General features: G+C 34.6%; 1 protein-coding gene across 3 annotated transcripts in view; it reads left to right on the top strand.

Annotated features, from left to right (window-relative positions):
- The window catches only part of SYCP1 (synaptonemal complex protein 1), a 113462-nt gene that overhangs the window by 831 nt on the left and 88962 nt on the right, over positions 1–23669 (top strand). For all 3 annotated transcript variants that reach the window (XM_003933505.4, XM_010344057.3, XM_074381518.1), the window contains 10 exons: positions 845–929; positions 1460–1503; positions 1672–1725; positions 3123–3287; positions 3985–4052; positions 4983–5056; positions 19887–19945; positions 21144–21213; positions 21780–21853; positions 23137–23245. In XM_003933505.4, coding sequence (XP_003933554.1) covers positions 845–929; positions 1460–1503; positions 1672–1725; positions 3123–3287; positions 3985–4052; positions 4983–5056; positions 19887–19945; positions 21144–21213; positions 21780–21853; positions 23137–23245 — 802 coding nt within the window. The remainder of the gene's footprint in view (positions 1–844; positions 930–1459; positions 1504–1671; positions 1726–3122; positions 3288–3984; positions 4053–4982; positions 5057–19886; positions 19946–21143; positions 21214–21779; positions 21854–23136; positions 23246–23669) is intronic.

Raw genomic sequence — 23669 nt, 5'->3', positions numbered from 1 at the left:
AATTTTGCATCCCATTGCTTTACATGAACGGCGAGCATTATTGTGTAGGCGTCGTTCGTAACTGCTGCTGCCGTAGAACTCTGCATACATTGTGGAACCTGCTTATTTTAATCTTCCTTCTTTCCGCATTTAATTCGAGGCAATTTATAGGACAGATACTATGGGATAGTAGAGTATGTTAGGAGAAGATTAGGAAAATTGTCAAGGAAAATGAGGACTATTTGGACAAATGCCTATATATGAGTACTAATTCGTGTTCTGAGCTTCCGATTTGGCTCTGAGCTTCCTGGTGGATAGGACAAAGAGGGAAATTCATTTATGTAATAGACTTATCATTGGATAGGAGGAATTATACCAAGTTTCTCAGGCAAAACAGAGCTTTAAAAAAATTATTTAAAAAAATTATCATGTGGGTCTTCATATTGGAGATGCAATAATGCAATGAATATTTTACTTTTATATACTGTAAAAATTTATTATGACTGCATAGGCAAGAATATATTATTAAATGCTATTCAATGAAGACAATCTTTAATTCTATCAAGGAAATCATAAATTGAAGAAATCTATTATTCATGCTAATTAGATTTACTATTCTTGAATACAAAGCCATATATTGAGTAATTTATAGTTTAGCTTCATCTTACAAGTGGAAATACCTAATTAGAATTTTTCTTTGTTTATATAGAAAAGGCATTTGACATTTTAAACATTGTACGTACATTAAAGAGTTTGCAATTATAGTAACCTCTTTAAGCAGATGTATATTACATATGTATATATTACAGTGCTAGTATCAGAGTGGTATGAAACAGCATGTTTAAAAACTTCTTTGTGTTTCTAGAGTTTCAACAAATGTACTGAAGATGATTTTGAGTTTCCATTTGCAATGACTAATCTCTCCAAAAATGGAGAAAACATTGATTCAGGTAGGAGCCTGGAAAAGCAGTGCATCAGCTTATATAGAAATATTTTGTTATATACATAGCTAGTTATTGAAAATATAACACAACTATAGATTAGTATCCTTGACATGTAAGCTAGATATAATACTTAATATATAAAATAAAACTGGACGCAGTGGCTAACACCTGTAATTGCAGCACTTTCGGAGGGAGGCTGAGGCAGGGGGATCACTTGAGGCCAGGAGCTTGAGACCAGCCCGGGCAATGTAAGGAGACCCTGTCTGTACAAAACAAACAAACAAAAAGACAACCCCCCCCCTCCAAAAACTAGCTGAACATGGTGGCATATGCCCACAGTCCCAGCTACCAGGGAGGCTGAGGTGGGAGGATCACTTGAACCCTAGAAATGTAGGCTTTGAAGCTGCAGTGAACCATGATGGCACCACTGCCCTCCAGTCTAGGCAATAGAGCCAGACCCTCTCTCTCCCCACAACAAAAAAAGTAGAGAAAAAAGATGTTGGCATATTTAATACCTGTTGTCTTTTATCTTGCAGATCCTGCTTTACAAAAAGTTAATTTCTTGCCCATGCTTGAGCAGGTTAGTTAAGCATAGTACATATAGATATAATCTGTTTAGATAATGAACTGCTTATTTGAAGAAGAAAAAAGTATTCCGTTGTTGCATTACTGGTCTTCTGTATTTAATTGTTATTATTTGGAAGCTTTTATCAGTAGTATTTTCTTATAGAAGCGTTTTTTTTTTTAGGTTGGTAATTCTGACTGTCACTATCAGGAAGGACTAAAAGACTCTGATTTGGAGGTCAGAAGATTTCCCATTCATACTAAATTTCTTGTAATTGGAATATAACTTATTAACTATATGTATATTTCTTTTGAAGCTTCAAAAGGATTATTATTTGATTAATGCTTTAAGATATGTCCTTTAAGGAATCGCCACACTGTCTTCCACAATGGTTGAATTAATTTACATTTCCACCAACAGTGTAAAAGTGTTCCTATTTCTCCACATCCTCTCCAGCATCTGTTGTTTCCCGATTTTTTAATGATCGCCATTCTAACTGGTGTGAGATGGTATCTCAATGTGGTTTTGATTTGCATTTCTCTGATGACCAGTGATGATGAGCATTTTTTCATATGTTTGTTGACGGAAGGCAGCAAACCACACTGCCATGTGTGTACCTATGCAACAATCTTGCATGTTCATCACATGTACCCCAAAACCTAAAATGCAATAAAGAAAAAAAAAATATGTCCTTTAAAACCTTTTTTTCCACTTCTGTATTTTTTGGGTTGTCAAAGTTCCATTTATGTAGAGGCAATTTAATTTTAAACTGTAAACTCAAGAAGGGAATGGGTACTATACATGAAAAGGCTAAGAATTGAGACAGTAGTTTACAAGAGCAGCCTTTAATTAATAGATGGAATTGACTGGTTGGCTGGTTTATTGTATAAGGAATTTGTAGGACATATGTACTTTTGATTTTAGTTATACTTTTGATTTTTGTTATAAAATATTTCTTATTTATGGCATATAGATGTCTTTAAAAGGAAGAGAAATTCCATAACCTGGTAAGGTATTCTATGTTTATTGCTGTGATTATAGTATCACAGAATGTAAAAATATAGTACTTCTTTACATATTATGATAAGAAAAAGTTATAGACCAGCAGAAATTGATGTGATTTAAAAAAACTGATATTTACAATATAATGTGGATTTTTAAAAAGGCAAGAATTCTGCATAAAACATCAGACTTGATGAAAATTATATTTTGTGTTCACTTTTATTTTTCTTTTCATTATAATTTTAAACTTCATGTCCTTTAGTGAATCTTCAAACTGTTTGTGTAATCAAAGCATTTCAAGACCATTATTAAGATTTGTAGATTTCTTATAGAGTGATTTATTTTAGCTTTTAACTAGCCAGATTCTCTCGCTAACTAAAATACTTCTATGGAGCCATTTCATTTTATTCAGCAAGGTGTAATTCAGTCAAGTGACCAATAACTTTAGTGAAGTAGTTAATATTGCCTTAGTAGTTTTAAAAGAGTTAATGTTGCTTTCAGTATGCTACTAGTGCTTAAATTGAGGAGAGATTTGGTCTCAACTCTTAGTATATAAATATTTTCAGTAGGCAGCCATAGTTTAGTTATATTAGAATTCTGAACAATTAATTTTTGAAAACCTATTTTAATAGAAATCAGAGTCATTGAGCAGAGTGTATTCAAAACTGTATAAGGAGGCTGAAAAGATAAAAAAGTGGAAAATAAGTACAGAAGCTGAACTGAGGCAGAAAGAAAATAAGTTGCAAGAAAACAGAAAGATAATTGAAGCACAGCGAAAAGCCATTCAGGAACTGCAGGTATGACAAAATTTTGAATTGTAAATAGTAAATCTTATAATACTGTTGAAAGTAGAGTATTATTTGGGATAACTTGGGTTGATCTTGTTTTTGTGATGAATATTTTAAGGATAATGCTTTTTAAAAGTTACATCAGTACTAGATACATTTAAACTTTAAGAATGAGCATAGAGGGTAAGTTGTGTAATGCTTAATGCAAATGATTAGGGAAAAAATAAATCACTCTAGATAAAGATTGATTTAATGATTCTAACTTATAATTTTAATTTTTATTCCTATTGATGTTTTGTTTGATATAAATATCTTCTCTTATATTAGAATACAGTAGTTGTAGATCACACTTTAAATTTGAAACTGTGTAACTTTATATGTAGCATGAAGTAAAAAAAAGCTGAGAAAATGCGACATTGGGTTAGGACAAATAAAAAACATTACTTCAAAATATTTAGATAATATTGCATTAAAATATTGTTGAATGTTTTTTGGAGATGATTTAGCCAATATTATTTCAGATTGATGGCCATCTTCTTAAGGGAAATCATACTATTACAAAAAGGTTTCCTTTTTATGTGGAAAGAAAATAATTCTTTTAGACTATGTTGTGAATTGGTAAAAAATGCTGCTTAATGATTATATTCATGTTTATTTTTGCTAATAAGCAAAATGTGGTGAACTATTCTTCTGTTTTATAAATTAGTTTGGAAATGAAAAAGTAAGTTTGAAATTAGAAGAAGGAATTCAAGAAAATAAAGATTTAATAAAAGAGTAAGTAGTGATTTAATTAATTTGTTCTTTCCACAATTTTTAAATTCCAAATTTACTACTAAAATAATTTTTGAAAACTTGTTGAGCACTTTCTACATGTTATATAATATAAATTTATAAGTAGAATTATACCTGAGTGCTATGGAAAAAGGAAAACATAGATTCTTGTGCTGGGCAAACTGTGGTCACTGACTAATAACTTTACTTATTAAAATGTCAGGCATCAGGAAGAAACATTCCTTGGTGTCAAAAAAGATGCCTGATAATTCTGTACCTACAACTACCTATGTATATTGTCTGTTTCACTACTGCCTTGAGTACAGTACTTATAAAATAGGGCTCAACTTAGTTCCAAGTTAATTCTTACTTTTTTTAAAAAATGCAACAGTTTATTTCTACAGAAAAGTGTTAAGTTAGAAAATTAAATCTAACTGCCGTATGTGTTAGTAATGTGAAGATAGCCACAGGTCTTGTTATTCACATAATGAATGCCTAATCAGAAAGTTACCTTATTTTGTGTTTTGAAGGTTAGATATATACAACATTAATTTGTTAATGAATGGCCCAACCTATTCTCATTATTTTCCTTAGGCAAATCTGGACCTGTCTTACCTGTCTTCTGAAAGTTTATTGATAGCAACTTGGGTAGAAACTTGTTAAGGAATTGTCATTTTTATTTGTTTATTTATTTTAGTGGCCAGTTACTAGAACTTTTACTTTTAAAGGGAGGCAGTTACTAAATTATCTTTGCTAGTAGTACAATCAACCCACCTTTTCTTCATATAGTCATTTATGAATAATATGTGATATATACCAAATGTAATATTTTTTAAATTTCTTAAAAATTATAACAATATATTTCATAACTTACATATGTGATTTTGCTTTGAGATCAGATTACACATAAGCAAACTCTTTCCTTTGTTTCAGGAATAATGCTACAAAGCATTTATGTAATCTACTCAAAGAAACCTGTGCTAGATCTGCAGAAAAAACAAAGAAATGTAAGTATCTTTCTTGTTTTATGTGATTTTATCAATTTATTATTTTACTGGTAGAGGTGAAGAGGGGAAGACATTGTCTTTTTACTTTTTGGAACCAATTTTGATTTGAACCAATAACGTGTGGCTCAGACTATTATTATGTAAGTAGTAAGGAGAATCACAGTTCTTTGAGTTCTGAAAGCTCAAAACTTTTTGAAAGGTAATATATTTCAAAAGGTATACTCTTGAGATTTATAGTTAATCCTGGTTTCAGGTAAGGGATGATTTTGAGACTAACTTCTATCTGGAATAACTAGGAAATTGAATCAAGAATAAGATACATAGCCATGTTCATAATAGAAAATACTGGTAGAGGCTTTGCTAAAGCCATTGTACTTATGAACAGTGATGCAATGTTTATTTTCAATCTAAATAGAATTCTCAATTTTTTTCTAAAGAAACATTCTTTTAAAATATTCTAATATGGTTGTGTTATGTATGTTAAAGAACAGTTTTAAAATTTTTACACGTTTTCATTTTTTAATTGTGAAGTAGGATTATTTCCCATTTTGATCAAAAATAAAACTGTCTGATGATAAAAAATAATAGTCTTCATTTTTGCCATTAATTTGACACTGGCTCTACTTTGTTTCTGGCAAGAATTCATTGGGAAATACTGTCTACCTGCTTTTTCAGGATATTCTCTATTTTTCTCAGCTAAAAATTTTAATTTATATTATGCGGCTTACTACTTAACAGTTTGGGCTTAACGATTAGACAGGCTGTGCTCAAATTTAGACTTTCAGTATCTGTCTACCTGGGGAGCTTGAATAATTTGAATTATGAATAATTTGAAAATTATGTAGTCTCTCTGCTTGTCACTCTGTTTATTAACTAAAGCCTCTTAGTATTGTCCTGAGAAGTAAATGTTAATAAATATGCTTAGAACAATGCAAAGTACTCAATAAATGTAGGCCATTTTATTATTATTATTGTCATTATTTCTAGCATCCACTGTTAGATTTTTTTATTCTTTTTTTGCTGTTGTTTTGAGATGGAGTTTTGCTTTTGTTGCTCAAGCTAGAGGGCAATGGTGTGATCTCAGCTCACCTGCAATCTCCACCTCCTGGGTTCAAGTAGTTTTCCTGCCTCAGCCTCCCTAGTAGCTGGGATTACAGGTGCAGACCACCATGCCCAGGTAATTTTTAATATATTTTTAGTAAAAATGGTATTTCACCATGTTAGCCAGGCTGGTTTCGAACTCCTGACCTCAGGTGATCTGCTTGCCTTGGCCTCCCAAAGTGTTGGAATTACAGGTGTGAGCCATCGTGCCCGGTCAGGTTTTTTTTTAATCCTTATCCCTGCCTGTAGGACCTTGCTTTTTAAACCTATATATATCTTTCAGAATGTACCATACCACAACCAGCTCCTCTATTATATCCAATGTATTCAACATTCAAGATTAATTTTGGCGGGGCATGGTGGCTCACGCCTGTAATCCCAGCACTTTGGGAGGCCGAGGTGGGTGGATCACGAGGTTGAGAGATCGAGACCATCCTGGTCAACATGGTGAAACCCCGTCTCTACTAAAAATACAAAAATTAGCTGGGCATGGTGGCGCACGCCTGTAGTCCCAGCTACTAGGGAGGCTGAGGCAGGAGAATTGCCTGAACCCAGGAGGCGGAGGTTGCGGTGAGCCAAGATCGCGCCATTGCACTCCAGCCTGGGTAACAAGAGCGAAACTCTGTCTCAAAAAAAAAAAAAAAAAAAAAAAAGATTAATTTTTCTGCCTAGATATAAAAAGTGGTGAAAAGTACAGTGATAGGGTAGAGGGATAGTACATGGGCTGTCTTGCAGAAAATAGCTTGGGTTAGAGAGACAAGTCTGATAGTTCTTTTTTTCTTACATTTAGATTTTAGCTAAGTTAGAGATCAGTTTATGAGGAAGTTACATTTTTCAAGGTGATCTCTTTAATAAACTAAAGTTGGGGTATGTCTTGATGTGACATGTAGCAAGTGTTTTTTTCTTTTTTTTTTTTGAGGTGGAGTCTCGTTCTGTCAGTAGGCTAAGTGGAGTGGCCTGATCTCGGCCACTGCAAACCTCTGCCTCCCGGGTTCAAGCTATTCTCCTGCCTCAGTCTCCCGAGTAGCTGGGACTACAGGCATGCCACCATGCCTAGCTAATATATATATATATTTGGTATTTTTAGTAGAGATGGGGTTTCACCATGTTGGTCAGCATGGTCTTGATCTCTTGATCTTGTGATCTGCCCTTCTCAGCCTCCCTAAGTGCTGGGATTACACGTGTGAGCCACTATGCCCAGCTAAAATATTAAAAAAAAAAAAAATTCTTGATACTTATTCAGGTTTTTGTGCTGAGTTAAAAAAAAAAAAGATAAAAAAGAAAAAAAAAAGTCTTGATACTTGCCTTATTGTTAGTGTAAACTGTATCCAGATTCCTGCCTTAAGTTGTTGACCAGTCTTTTTGTTACTGTGTTTTTACCTTTTTTTATTCATTCATTCAATTTTTTTAGTGCCTGCTATGTTATGAAATCTTCTAGATGCTGATGAAAAACAGCAGTGAACAAAGTCTCTACTCTTACAAAAGTATACATTACATGGTGTATATGTGCCACATTTTCTTTATCCAGTCTGTCATTAATGGACGTTTGGTTTGGTTCCAAGTCTTTGCTATTTTAAATAGTGCTGCAATAAACATATGTGTGCATGTGTCTTTATAGTAGAATGATTTATAATCCTTTGGGTATGTACCCAGTAATGGGATTGCTGGGTCAAATGGTATTTCTGGTTCTAGATCCTTGAGGAATTGCCACACGGTCTTCCACAATGGTTGAACTAATTTACACTCCCACCAACAGGGTAAAAAATGTTACTATTTCTCCACAGCCTCTCCAGCATCTGTTGTTTCCTGACTTTTTAATAATCGCCATTCTAACTGGCATGAGATGGTATCTTGTGGTTTTGATTTGCATTTCTCTAATGACTATTAATGATAAGCTTTCTTCATATGTTTGTTGGCTGAATAAATGTCTTCTTTTGAGAAGTGTCTATTCATATCCTTTGCCTACTTTTTGATGGGGTTGTTTATATTTTTTCTGCAAAAGAATGAGTTCATGTCCTTTGCAGAGACATGGATGAAGCTGGAAGCCATTATTCTTAGCAAACTAACGCAGGACCAGAAAACCAAACATTGCATGTTCTCCACTTATAAATGGGAGCTGAACAATGAGAACACATGGACACAGGGAGGGGAACATCACACACTGGGGCCTGTCGGGATATGGGGGTAAAGGGGAGGGAGAACATTAAGACAAATAACTAATGCATGTGGGGCTTAAAACCTATACAATGGGTTAATAGGTGCAGCAAACCACCACATGTATACCTGTGTAACAAGCCTGCATGTTCTGCACATGTATCCTAGAAGTTAAAGTAAAAAAAGAGAGTATACATTCTAGTGAGGGGGAAGATATAGTTCACTAATGAATATATAAAATATATGTTAGGTGATACATGCGTAAAGAGAGAACATTTTGGTACAGGGTAATTGGGAAGTTTTTTCTGATTAAGTGACATTGGGTAGAGGCCTGAATAAAGTTAAGGGAATGAGCCATCTATTTTGGGAAATAATTTTTCAGGCAGAGGAAGCATTCAAGTGCAAAGTCCCTGAGATGAGAGCCTGTTCAATCTTTACAGGTCACAACAATGAGGCCACTGTTTTGTATTTCTGACTCTATACGTATTTTTCATCTTTTTTCTCACTGTACTCCACTCAGGATACTTTTTTTTCTTTTTTTCTTTCTTTTTCTTTTATTTTTTAGGGTCTCACACTGTTTCCCAGGCTGGAGTACAGTGGTTCCATCTTGGCTCATTATAACCCCTGCTTCCCAAGCTCGAACAATCTTCTTACCTGTTTCTCAAGTAGCTGGGACTACAGGTGCACACCACCATGCCAGGCTAATTTTTGTATTTTTTGTAGAGACAGGGTTTTGCCATGTTGCCCAGGATAGACTCAAACTCCTGGGCTCAAGTGATCTGCCCACCTTGGCCTCCCGAAATTTTGGGATTATAGATATTAGCCACTGCCCTGGCCCACATAATTTCTTCTAACCTCTCTTTCTAGTTTACTGATTTTCTATTTAGTTAATTCTTGTCTGTTTTAAAATTTATCAGTTGGAGTCTTAATTTCTGTTATTACATTTTCTGGTTGAGTATTAGCTGGTTCTTTAAAAATATGTAATATCACTTTCCAGAGTTTTAAGCTCTTTGCTGTCTTTTTAAAGCTCAACTTTTTATCTCTATGAATGTAATAAACATAGTTGTATCCAGTAATGCCAGTATCTAGAATAACTTGGGGTCCATTTTTGTGGTCCTTTTTTCCCCATAAATCCTAATTTTATTGATTATCTCATCAGCTATCTTAGATAATAATTTGAGACTTAGAATGGTTACATTTTCCTAGTTCATTGAGTGTTAATTCTGGATCATATCCCGGACATTTTGAATATTATGTTATGAGATTCTGAGTCCTCTTAAGATTTTTCTAGAGAATGTTTATTTATTTTCTGTCAGCCAGTCAGCTCACTTAGGTTCAGAATAGGTTTTGTCTTGCCTTTTCGATGTGGGAGTTCCAATATCAGTTCAATTTTCAATGCCTTTGCTGTGTTGCCCTGGGTCTATTTTATGTATGTTCTACTGAAGGTTAATTCTGGGACTTGGGTAGTGGTTAATGCAGAGTCCAGTTTTCAAAGCTTTTGCCCCATGCATGTATAGCCTCCCCCATTATCAACATACCTGACCAGAGTGGCACATTTGTTAACAATTGATGAACCTACATTGGCACATCATAATTGTTCAAAGTTCATAGTTTACATTAGTGTTCATTCTTGGTGTTGTATATTCCATGGGTTTGTACAAATATGTCTGCCATTATAGTATAATACAGAATAGTTTCATTGCCCTAAAATTTGTGGACTTTGTGTTGATCCTCTAAAACCTACTCCAGTAACCACTGATCTTTTAAGTGTCTCCATAATTTTGCTTTTTCTGGAATGTTATATAGTTGGAATCCTATAGTATGTAGGCTTTTCAGATTGGTTTCGTTCACTTAGTAGTATTCATTCAAGTTTCCTCCATGTCTTTTCATCACTTGATAGCTCATTTTTTTTTTTTTTTTTTTTTTTGAGACGGAGTTTCGCTCTTGTTACCCAGGCTGGAGTGCAATGGCACGATCTCGGCTCACCGCAACCTCCGCCTCCTGGGCTCAGGCAATTCTCCTGCCTCAGCCTCCTGAGTAGCTGGGATTACAGGCATGCACCACCACGCCCAGCTAACTTTTTGTATTTTTAGTAGAGACGGGGTTTCACCATGTTGACCAGGATGGTCTCGATCTCTCGACCTTGTGATCCACCCACCTCGGCCTCCCAAAGTGCTGGGATTACAGGCTTGAGCCACCGCGCCCGGCCGATAGCTCATTTTTTAAGCACTGAATAATATTCTATTCATTGTTTAGAATACCACAGTTTATTCATTTACCTACCAAAGGACATCTTGGTTGCTTCCAAGCTTTGGCAGTTATGAATAAGCCTCCTACAAATATCCACATGCAGGCTTTTGTGTGGACATTTTAAACTCCTTTGGGTAAATACCAAGGAGCACAATTCCTGGATTATATGGTGAAAGTATATTTAGTTTTGTGAGAAACTTCCAAACTGTCTTCCAAAGTGGATATACAAGTTTTTATTTCTATCAGCAGTGAATGAGAGTTTCTATTGTTCTATACTCTCACCAGCATTTGGTGTTGTCAAAGTTCTGGATTTTGGCTGTTTGAGTAGGTGTGTATTGGTATCTCGTTGTTCTAAATTGCATTTCTCTGATGACATATGATGAGAATCTTTTCATATGCTTATTTGCCATCTGTATGTTTCCTTTGGCATGGTGTCTGTTAATGTCTTTGGCCCACTTTTTAATCAGGTTGCTTGTTATCTTATTGTTCAGTTTTAGTCAACAATAAGAAAAAAGACTTAAAATTTTGAGTCTGTATATTATAGATAACAGTCCTTTATCAGATGTTTCTTTTGCAGACATTTCCTCCCAGTCTGTGACTTGTTCTCATTCTCTTGATATTTACTTTTGTAGAGCAGAAGTTTTAATTTTAATGAAGTCCAGCTTATGAATTATTTCTTCCATGGATTGTATCTTTGGTATTGTATCTAAAAAAAAAAGTCATTATGGTACCCAAGACCATCCAGGTTTCCTCTTATTTATCTCAGAGTTTTTTCATTTGTATTTTACATTTTGATCTATGACACATTTGAGTTGATTTTTGCGAAGGTTGTAAGATCTGTGTCCAGATTGTTTTTTTTTCTTTTTGGCATGTAGATGTACACTTGTTTCAGCATAATTTGTTGAAAAGACCATCTTTCCCTATTATATAGCTCTTACTCCTTTGTCAAAGATCAGTTGACTATATTTATTTGGGTCTATTTATGGGCTCTCTATTTTGTTTCATTGGTCTCTTTGTCTTTTTTTTTTTTTTTTCCCACTAATCCCTCACTATTTTGATTACTATAGCTTTATAGTAAGTCTTGAACTTTGTTCTTCTCCTTTAATACTGTATTGGCTTATTCTGAGTCTTTTGCCTCACCATATAAACTTTAGAATCAGCTTGTAGATATCCACCGTGTAACTTGCTGAAATTTTTATTGAGATTGCACTGAATCTGTAGATCAAGTTGGGAAAGATTGACATCTTGACAATATTGAATCTTCCTACCCAAGATCATGGAATATTTCTCTATTGATTTAATTATTCTTTGATTGTTTTCATCAAAATTTTATAGTTTTCCTCAAATAGATCTTGCACATATTTAGTTAGATTTGTACCTAAGTATTTCATTGTTTTGTATACTAATGTAAATGGTATTGTGTTTTCAATTTCAAATTCTGCTTATTCATTGCTGGTGTATAAAAAGTGATTGACTTCTATATATTAACTCTGTATTGTGCTGTAGGGAACCAGCCCCCACATCACCTGTGAGTACCCTGAGTTCAGTGGTGACAAAGGAATGAGAAAAAGATTAAGAGAGAAAGTGGGACCAGGGGGTCATCACTCATTACTGGAGGAGACAGTGAAGGCCCTGAGCTCTGATATCTCACACTATTTATTGATTACAGTTACTTTGATCTATAGGGTAGGGGTGGAGTGATGGTGGGGAGAGGGTGACGTGATGGTGGAGTGAATCAGTGAGCTGTTAGTGAACTAGTGAGCTAGAACTGGTGTGTCATTCTAAAGACTGATAACAGTAGTGGTTTCAGGAGTTTCACAAAACAAGAACATGTGGTTATCTTTAGCCTATTATCTGTGTGCAGCTGGTAGATCTCAGGCCTCACAAGGAGCCTACAAGTCTGGCTACGTCATAGTGTTATGTAGCAGCTTTATGTCCTTGAGTACAATGTTCATGGTAACAGAGCCTAGGTCACCCTGCACTGGAACACGAGGCATGGACAAGTTTGCCTCTCCAGAGGCCTCCTGCAGTTTGCTGTGCTTTGTTGTTCCCAGTTTATATGTTACTCATAACCAATTTATGAAGGCACTCTGTAAGTCCTTTCTCCTTTGCTGCTTCTCCCAACATCATGCAACCTTGCTATAATTGCTTATTAGTTCCAGGATTTTTTTGTTGTTGATTTTTTCAGATTCTCTATATAGACAGTTATGTTATCTGTGAACAAAAATAGTTTTATTTCTTTCTTCTCAATCTGTATCTCTGTTTCCTTTTCTTGTTTTATTGTTATTAATTAAAACTTTAAGTACAATGTTGAAAAAGAATGGTGAGAAGGAACATCCTTGCCTTGTTCCTGATCTTAGTGGGAAGGCTTCTAGTTTCTCACCATTAAGTATGATATTAGCTATAGGTTTCTGTAGATATTCTTTACCAGGTTGAGCAAGTTCCCTTCTATGCCTAGTTTACTGAGAGTTCTTATCATGAATGAGTGTTGGATTTTGTCAAATGATTTTTCTGTATCTATTGATATGATCTTTTTTTTTAGCCTGTTATGTGATGGATTACAATAATTGATTTAAAATGTTGAACAAGCCTTGAATAACTTGACTGCATCAAGTTGTGCTGTGTAAGTTGTGTTGTGTAATTTTTGTTACACCTTTTTTTTTTTAGACTGGATCTTGCTCTGTCATCCAGGCTAGAAGTGCAGTGGCTATTCACAGGCATGATCATAGCTCACTAGCCTTGAACTCCTGGGCTCAAGTGATCCTCCTGCCTCACCCACCTTAGTGGCTGAGACTATAGGTGTGTGGCATTGCACCCAGAGAGTTTTAAAAATTTCTTTTTAGATATGGGATCTTGCTATGTTGCCCAGGCTAGTCTCAAACTCTTGGCCTCAAGCAGTCCTCCCACTTCAGTCTCCTGAGTAGCTGGAGTTGGGATTTCAGGTGTGTGCCACTGTGCCAGGGTCCTTTTATACACTGTTGTATTTGATTTGCTAATATTTTGTTGAGTATTTTTGCATCTATGTTCATGAGTGATATTTGTCTGTAGTTTTCTTATAATGTCTTTGCCTGGTTTTGGTATTAGGGTACTGCTGGCATCATGGAATGAGTTCAAAAATATTCCTTCTGCTTCTGTCTTCTGAAAGAGATAGTAGACAATTGGTATAATGTCTTACTTAAATGTTTTTAGAATTTACCAGTGAAGCTGGCAGGCCTGGTGCTTTCTGTTTTGGAGGGTTATTAATTATTGTCTTAATTTCTTTAGTAGATACAGGCTTATTGAGATTGCCTATTTTTAATTCTGTGAGTTTTGGCAGTTGTGTCTTTTGACAGTTGGTTCATTCCCTTTAGGTTAGTACATTTGTGGGCATAGAATTGTTCATAATATTTCTTCATTTTAACATCCATGGGATTTGTAGTGATGTCTCCTCTTTCATTTATGTATCAGTAATTTGAGTCCTCTCTATCTCTTTTTCTTAGCCTGGCTAGGATTTATTGATTTTATTGATCTTTTCAAATAACCAGATTTTTGTTTTATTGATTTTTTAAAAATATTGGTTTTCTATTTTCACTTTCATGTTTTTTACTCTAATTTGTATTACTTCTTTTCTTCTGCTTATTTTGGATTTAATTTGCTTTTCTCTTTCTAGTTGCCTATGGTGGAAACTTAGAAGATTGATTTCAGATATTCTTTTCCAATTTATGAATTCAGTGCTATAAATTTTTGTCTCAGTTTATCCTGTATCCCATGAATTTTGATAGGATGTGTTTTCCCTGTAATCCCAGCACTTTTGGAGTCTGAGACAGGAGGATCACTTGAGCCCAGGAGCTTAAGAGCAGCCTGGGCAACATAGTGAGATCTCATCTCTACTGACAGATAAATAAACAAATGACTATTTAATAAAGAAAAAAAAAAAGATGTGTTTTCATTTTCATTTAGTTCAAAATAATTTTGAGTTATTCTTGATATTTCTTCTTTGACTCAGGTGGTATTTAGAAGTGTGTTGTTTAATCTTCAGATGTTTTGTGATTTTCCAGCTATCTTTCTGTTATTTATTTCTGGTTTAATTCCATTGTCATCTGAGAGCAGATACTACATGATTTATAATCTTTTAAATTTGTTAAAGTATGTTTCATGGCCCAGAATATGGTCTATCTTAATGAATGTTCCATGTGAGCTTGAGCAATCTATGTATTCTGTTATTGTTTGATTAAGTAGTCTTTAGATGTCAAGGTGATTGATGGTTTTATTGAATCCAACTACAGGTTAAGCAATGCTAATCCAAAAATCCCAAATCTAAAATACTCCAAAATCCAACTGAGTGCCAAAATGATGCTCAAATGAAATGCTCACTGCAGCATTTCAGATTTTGGATTTTCAGATTGGGGATGCTCAACTGGTAAACACAATGCAAATATTCCAAAATCTAAAAAAAATCTGAAATCTGATACATTAATTGTTCTGGTCCCAAGCATTTTGGATAAGGGACACTCAACCTACATGTTTTACTGATTTTCTGCCTGCTGGATCTGTCCATTTCTGATAGAGATATTGAAATATTCAACTACCGTAGTGGATTAATTTCTGTTTGCAGTTCTACCAGTTTTTGCTTCATGTATTTTGACACCGTATTGTTAGGCCTATAGATGTTAAAAATGGTTTTATCTTCTTGGAGAATTGACCCAAAAAGCATCTTTTTTTTTTTTGACAGGGTCTTGCTCTGTCACTCAGACTAGAGTACAATGATATGATCATAGTTCACTGCAGTCTTGAACTCTTGGGCTCAAGCAATCCTCTCACCTCAGCTTCTGAGTAGTGGGAACTACACATGTGTACCACCATGCCTGGCTAATTTTTCTAGGTTTTTTTTTTTTTTTTTTTTGTAGAGATGGGATTTGCTATGTTGCCTAGCTGATCTTGAACTCTTGGGCTTAAGTGATCTTCTCGCCTCAGCCTCCCAAAGTACTGGGATTACAGGCATAAGCCACTGTGCCCAGCTCTAAAAGCATTTTGAAATGGCTCTCTTTATATCTGACAACTTTTCTTGCTGTGAAGTTGGCTGTGTCTGAAATTAATATAGCTACTCTTTTTATATTCTTATTTGACATCTATGTGTCTCCTTTTGTAAGGTGTCTGTTAAGGTCTTTGACTCACTTTTTAATCAGGTTGCTTGTTTTCTTATTGTTGAGTTTTAATAATAAGAAAAAAGACAAGAATATTTGACTCTTTATTTATAACAGTCCTTTATTAGATGTTTCTTTTGCAGACATTTTCTCCCAGTGTGTGGCTTGTATTCTCATGCTCTTTTGTAGAGCAGAAGTTTTTTTTTTTTGTTGTCGTTTTTGTTTTTTGTTTTGTTTTTTTTGAGACGGAGTTTTTTATAGACAGCATATAGTTGGGTATTTTTTGATCCACTCTGACAATCTTTTAGTTGGTCATTTAGACTATTGTCATTCAAAGTGATTATTGACATAGTTGGATTATTATCTACCATATTCATTACTGTTTTTCTATTTGTTGTCCTGTTCTTTGTTCCTATTTTTGTCTTTCACTCTTTCTATGCCATTTGTGGTTTTAATTGAGCATTTTATGTGATTCTATTTACTCTCCTTTCTTATCATATTTGTTATACTCTTTTTTTACTTTTAAAGTGATTTCACTAGAGTTTGCAATATGTATTTACAAGTAATCCAAATCTGCTTTCAAATAACCCTATACTGCTTCAAGGTTAGTATGAGTACCTTATAATTCTTTCCTCCCACCATTTTTTTTTTTTTTTTTTTTTGATACAGAGTCTTGCTCTGTTGCCCAGACTGGATGGTATGCAGTGGCACCATCTTGGTTCAGTACAACCTCCGCCTCCCAGGGTCAAGTGATTCTCGTGCTTCAGCCCCCCTGATAGCTGAGATTACAGGCACTCACCACCACAGCCAGCTAATTTTTGTATATTTAGTAGAGATGAGGTTTCATCATGTTGGCCAGGCTGGTCTTGAACACTTGACCTCAAGTGATGCACCCTCAGCCTCCCAAAGTGCTGAGATTACAGGTGGGAGTCACCAGGCTCGGCCTCCTCTCATCTTTCTTATCATTGTTGTCATTCATTTCTTTAATATAAAAGCATAAGTAACCATTTATAATCTAGTGCATTGTTGCTATTTTTTGTTTGTTTTTTTGAGACAGAGTCTCATTCTGTTGCCCAGGCTGGAGTGCAGTGGCATGATCTTGGCTCACTGCCACCTCCACCTCTGGGTTCAACTGATTCTCCTGCCTTAGTCTCCTGAACAGCTGGAATTACAGGTGTGTGCCATGACACCGCTAATTTTTGTATGTTTAGTAGAGATGGGGTTTCACCATTTTGGTCAGGCTGGCTTGAACTGACTTTAAGTGATCCACCTGCCTTGGCCTCCCAAAGTGCTGGGATTACCGGCATGGGCCACTGCACCTGGCCCATTGTTGCTATAATTATTTTTGACAAACATATGTTAGCTCAATTAAGAATAAGAAAAATAAAAGTTATTTAGCCTTCACTTATTTCTGCTTTGATGCTCTTTTTTCTTTTCTTTTCTTTTTTTTTTAAGTAGAGATGGGGTCTTGCTAAGTTACCCAGGCTGGTTTTGAACTTCTGGCCTCAAGTGACCCTCACACTTCAGCCTCCAAAGCACTGGGATTACAGGTGTGAGACACTGAGACCAGCTGTTGCTCTTTTTTTCTTTATAGAGATCTGAATTTCTTACCTAAATCATTTTCTTTCTCTTTAAATAATTTCTCCGTATTTCCTGGATTTGAATGTTGGCCTGTCTTGCTAGGTTGGGAAAGTTCTCCTGGATAATATCCGGAAGAGTGTTTTCCAACTTGGTTTCTTTCTGCCTGTCACATTCAGGTACACTGATCAAATGTAGATTTGGTCTTTTCACATAATCCCATATTTCTTGGAGGCTTTGTTCATTTCTTTTCACTCTTTTTTCTCTAGTTTGCCTTCTCATTTTATTTCATTGAGTTGATCTTCAGTCTCTGATATCCTTTTTTCCATTTGATCAATTTGGTTATTGAAACTTGTGTATGCTTTGCAAAGTTCTTTTAACATTTCGTGGAAGGCAGGTCTACTGGCAACACATTCTGTCAACTTTTGTCAAAGAGTCTTTATTTCTTCACTTTTGAAGGATAATTTCTTCAATTACAGAATTCTGTGTTGCTGTTTTTTTTCTCTCAACATTTTAGATACTTTACTCCATTTTATTCTTGCCTGCCTAGTTTTTGAGAAGTCAGATACAATCTTTCCTTTTGCTCCTCTATAGGTAAAATGATTTTTTCTTCTAGCTTAATCTTTGATTTTCTGTAGTTTGAATATAATATGTATAGGTGTAGTGCCTTTGGCATTTATCCTACTTTCTCTTCTCTGAGCTTCCTGGATTTGTGACTTGGTGTCTAACATTAATTTAGGGGAAATTCTCAGTCGTTACAAATTTTTTTGTGTTCCTTTTTCTTTTTCTTCTCCTTTTGGTATTTCCATGATATTTTTTGTAGTTGTCTCACAGTTCTTGGATATTCTGTTCTGTTCTTTTTCGTCTTTTTTTTCTTTGCTTTTCAGTTTTTGAGGTTTCTGTTGAAATATCTTCAACTTCAGAGATTTCTTTCCTCAGCTGTGCCTAGTCTAATAAGACCTTCATTTCTTCATTTTAATATTTTTTTAGCGAAAGGTGTTGCTATGTTGTCTAGGCTGGTCTCCAACTCCTGGCCTCAAGTAGTCATCCTGCCTGAGCCTTCCGAGTGGCTGGGATTATGGGCACGAGCCCCCACAACCGCGCGCCTTTCATTTCTGTTATAGTGGTTTTGATCTGTAACATTTTTGTTTTCAGCCATTGTTAGAATTTTATCTCTCTCTTTAAATTGCTCATCTATTCTTTGATGATGTCTACTTTATCCACCAGAGCCTTTATAGCAATCATAGTTGTTCTAAATTACTGGTCTGGGATAATTCTAACATCCTTATCTGTATTTGAATCTGTTCTTGACGCTTGTCTTGTCACAGTGTATTTTTTGCCTTTTTGTATGGTTGTATTTTTATTTTTCTGGATAGCTAGACACGATAGGTAAAGGAACTATTGTAATGTGGTGGTAAGGTAGGAGGAGGAGTGTTCTATAGACCTATGGTTAGGTCTCAGTTTTTTAGCAAATTTTTGCCTCTTTATTATGAACTTCATATATACTTCTACAGCCTTGGCATCCTTCTCCTTCTTAGATGGGACAGAGTGGGTAGAGTGGGCTGCAGTTGGGAATTTCCCATTTTCCATGTGGAAGGCTAGAGGGGGATGGAATTGGATATTTTCCTTGCTTCAGATGGAAGGCTACAGCTGTCTGGAATTGGGTGTTTCCCTTCTCCCAGGTTAGTTAGACTCTGACAAATCCCCAGCAGATTTTGCTCTCAAGGGAGTCCTTATTAAGAACAGGATACATTGGCATAGTTCAAAACGGCATTTCCTGCCAGAAGCACAAAAGGATGTTTTTCCCATGTTCACTGAGAAACCTGGTAGAGTTCCATAAGGTCAAACTCGCAAGAACTTGGGGCCTCTCTGATGACTGGGTCTCCACAGAGGTTTCTTTTTTTTTTTTTTTTTTTTTTTTTGAGATAGAGTCTCACTTTCTCACCCAGCTCACTGCAACCTCTGCCTCCTGGGTTCAAACAATTCTTGTGTCTCAGCCTTCTGAGTAGCTGGGGTTATAAGGCAGGTGCTACCATGCTTAGTGATTTTTTGTATTTTTAGTAGAGATAGAGTTTTGCCATGTTGACCAGAACCTGGCATCAAGCAACCTGCCAACCTCTGACTCCCAAAGTGCTAGGATTACAGGCGTGAACCACCACACACAGCCTCTATAGAGTGTATCTCTCAGATTTGTTTACACTGAATTTCCAGCAATGTGTCGATTATAGTTCAGGTTTTCTTTCTCTGACTCTGGTTCCTACAGACTTTTCTGCTTATGGGTTTCTGCCCTGGTAAGTTGTGCTTCTATGTTTGCCTGTTTCTCCAATTTTTGGGTAGTAGTTTGTCCTGTGACTTTACTTCTCTTTTGTTGGATTTTCAGTTTGTTTAGCTCTTTACTTGGTGTTAGGATGGAGCAGTGACTTCTAAGCTTCTTCACATCAGACTGGACCTAAACTGCTTTTGATGCAACTTAAAAAGACCCAGTAATGATTTAGATAACCCAGTATTCATCATTAACACAGAATTTTAAATATTTTAATGTTCTCTGGAGGCATTTGGGTATTGCCTTGTTGACATCTCAATTATTTTAAAATTTAATCTTGCAATTTTTACATTAACAATAGATGAATACGAACGGGAAGAAACCAGGCAAGTTTATGTGGATCTAAATAATAACATTGAGGTGAGTGTTAATGAAATGTGAATATTTTAAACATAGGAATTTCTAAGCAAATTAGAGCAATTGCTACCAAGATATGGACAACTATTCTTACTAAAAGGATTATTATTTATTTGTTGATATATTATTGTATCACTAACAAAATTCCTAATGTTCTATACTATGAGCATTAATGTTTTGTTATGTATTAGCTTTTTGATTTACATGTTAGTTACATCATTTAATTTATCAAATATTTACAGACTCTTCTCAGAAACCAACACATTGTGATGCATAACCATTCATTTGAAAATATATAAAGTATTATTAATCTGTGCCTGGCTCTTGTTTACCTTTGTTGTCACAGCTCTTATCATTTTACACTTTTCTTTTCTGCTGTAGTCAATCTTTTATGTTTCTCAAATTTGCTAAGCTCTTTCTGGTGATGGTTCTTTAAATTTGTACACTTTTCAGAACTTTTATGTCTAAGATCTTATGCACATTTCTAAACTTCATTCTGCTTTTTCGTTATTCCCATCTTAAGATTTTATCTAAAATTTCTATTTGATTATTCTATATATCTCAACCCCATTTAGCTTTTCTTAAGAGCACTTAAAGCTAATGGCATTTATTTGATATGTATGTGTGTGTGTTTATTTGTATTCTTTTTTACACTTTATTATAACTTTCAGTAGGGTAGAGACATTGTCTTCTATCCCAATTGCCTAAAACAGTTCCTGGCACATAGTAGGCACTCAGTAATTAATTAATTATTAATTAATTAATTAATTAACCTGATTTTACAATGTAAGATTTGTTGAGTGCTGAATGAACACATGCTGCCAGTTGATGGAAGTGTAACTTTGGATTCATGGGGAGAGACCTCACTTCAGTGGAGAAGACATAAATAAATAAGCACATATAAATATAAAGTTACAGGTTTTGATACATGCTGTTAAGTAAGTGGCTGGACAATCCATTTCCTGCTGTTTTATACTATATAACATGTTGCCAGTGCATTTAAGCCTTTGGGAAACTAACATAAGTCCCTCTTAATACATTTTTAGTAAGTAACTCACATTACAGTGTTTTAATTATTCCACATTGTGTCATTTTAAATTTAAGGATCGCATGATACAAATTTGATAATATTTTCATAGATTGAAGAAAGCTATTAAAAAAATCTAAGTATGATTCTTAAAAGTTAAACTTTATATTCCAGAAAATGATAACAGCTTTTGAGGAACTTCGTGTACAAGCCGAAAATTCCAGACTGGAAATGCATTTTAAGTGTAGGGGTCTTACTTAATTTTTATATTATTGTTTTGCTATTTATATTTTTATTGGATTCTGCTAATGCTTCATTTCTTTAGCCTGATGCTCTCAACTATTTTCTATTTTCTTCACTTCTATAATCCCCTCTAAATCTTGTGGAATGTGGCAGGGAATTAGTATATCTTAAAAATAGTTTTGGGCTTTAAAACTACCTCTTTCATGAAATCAGACTAATTTTTTTTTTTTTTAAGTGTGATTTGGTCTCTTTTTATATATCTTGGTATAGTATGCATGTTAAAATAATTGAATATTTAAAACCTGTTTCAGATTAGTGTGTTTTAAAGAGTATACTTTTATGTATAAGAACTGTAGAATTTTAGGTTATTATAAGTGCTATTATTTAAATTTACTGTTTCCTAAACAGAAAGCAAGAAAACAGCAATTTTAGCTCATTTCAAACGTTTAGAGCTTAATATAATTTGGAGATAAATAAGGAGGTTAAATAAACTTTAAATTTTGTTTGTAATAGAAATGTTATACAATTATGTTAAGACATTACAGTATATTTGTTTTATTTTTAAAGTAAAGGAAGATTATGAAAAAATCCAACACCTTGAACAAGAATACAAGAAGGAAGTAAATGACAAGGAAAAACAGGTTTTTAAAAAAACCAACTCCGTAATCTTTATATTTGCTAATTCATTAAATACTTAAAATTTCTAAAGAAGTTTATATTTGCTGAATGTATGACAAATTACTATGAGAGAATTTTAATGTTATACATATCTAAATATTTAGCCTTTATACTCACTTACTTAATTTTCATTGACTCAAATGAAATGTACTTGCTCTAGCCATTTTTGGGTTTTAATCAATTATTGTTCTATAATATTTATATCAGTGGGTAATAGGGTATTGCCCCAAAATATATTATTTTGTGAGAACTTTTGCTCAGACAAAAACTTCATAAAATGCATAGATGATTATTGACTACTCAACTTACATTTTGCAGTTTGTTTTGAAATGTACTATCCATGACTTCTATGAAGAGGAACTAAAATATTTTGTTGCTTCTTTCTTTCTTTTTTTAGCCCAAGAAAAGAAGACACAGATGCTTTTTTCTATTAATGTCATGTAGTGGAAGACTTGAAAATGTTAACTCTCTATTCTTTGGCATTCACAAGAATGTTTCAGATTATTATTATGCCATCTCTATCAGTTTCAAGTCTGTTGCTTCCCAAATGGAAAGCAATATATATAATGTATCCTCTTCTATTTCCCACTATATTTGCAGTTTTTCTTGTCTGATTTGCCACAAGGTATCTTCTAACATGGTTAATAGGGATATCTACTTAATAATTTAAAAAATTAATTGAAAGTATGGAGAGGATAATAACCACAAAAACAGAATGAAGTGCTAAAACACTTGTTAGAATTCTAGGTGTATAGGCAGAGTTTACAGATTGCTGGGCTTCCTTGTAAAATGATGGCATGGCCAGCTAGTGTTTTGCTGAGGACTCTTCAATGTCGTTATTTGTAACACTTTTTTTTTGCTGGAGCTTTCTAAATTTTTGCTTGGGGATATAAACTTGGCTGATGGCATTCTGGAGCTGGATTAGGCAGGATAGCAAAGACAGACTGAATCTTACCATTATATATGTTGACTTTTCCATTATATATACCCTCACCCTTCCCTGTGCCTGCAATACCCATGTTTAGAGATTGCCTTTTTCAATTTGGTATGTTACACTCTCTTACAAAGATGATAGGGCCAGTTATCTGACTACATTGGCTGTCAGGGAGTAGAAACTAGACAGTGAACTGGAGGAGACCCGCTGAAAAGCATGTAGACAAGTACATAAAATAATTGTAGGTATTATAAATGTTAAAGTGTCATATTCAACTTCTTATATTGATAATGTATTGTTTAAATATTTTAGGTATCACTACTATTGATCCAAATCACTGAGAAAGAAAATAAAATGAAAGATTTATCATTTCTGCTAGAGGAATCCAGAGATAAAGTTAATCAATTAGAGGAAAAGACAAGTAAGAATTTATATAAGATAATATAATGTGCCTTATGTTATGTCCTCTTGTTATGTTCTAAATCTTGGCTTTTATTACAAGTTTATTGTAATGCTTTCTAGTACTGTACTTCTCAATCTGAGTTGGTTCGGTTGGAAGAGGGCATAATAGAATAACCTGGGGAACTTTTGTAAAATACATGTACTCTTCTTTTCCCTTTTCCATGCTCTTACCTTTTTCAAATGTTTCAACTATATGCTCCACAAAGACAGGGACCTTTGTCTTTCTTGTTCACTGACTTGGAACTGTTGCATTCTAAGTGCCGACAACAGTGCCTGGCACATATGAGGCACTCAAAATTAATAACATTTTTATTTTTTTGAGATGGAGTCTCACTCTATCACCCAGGCTGGAGTGTAGAGGCATGATCTCCGCTCACTGCAAC

This window comes from Saimiri boliviensis, chromosome 11 (assembly GCF_048565385.1).
Source record: "Saimiri boliviensis isolate mSaiBol1 chromosome 11, mSaiBol1.pri, whole genome shotgun sequence".
Taxonomy (NCBI): Eukaryota; Metazoa; Chordata; class Mammalia; order Primates; family Cebidae; genus Saimiri; species Saimiri boliviensis.
Note: the sequence above shows the minus strand (reverse complement) of the source record. Positions and strands in the feature narration are given on the sequence as shown.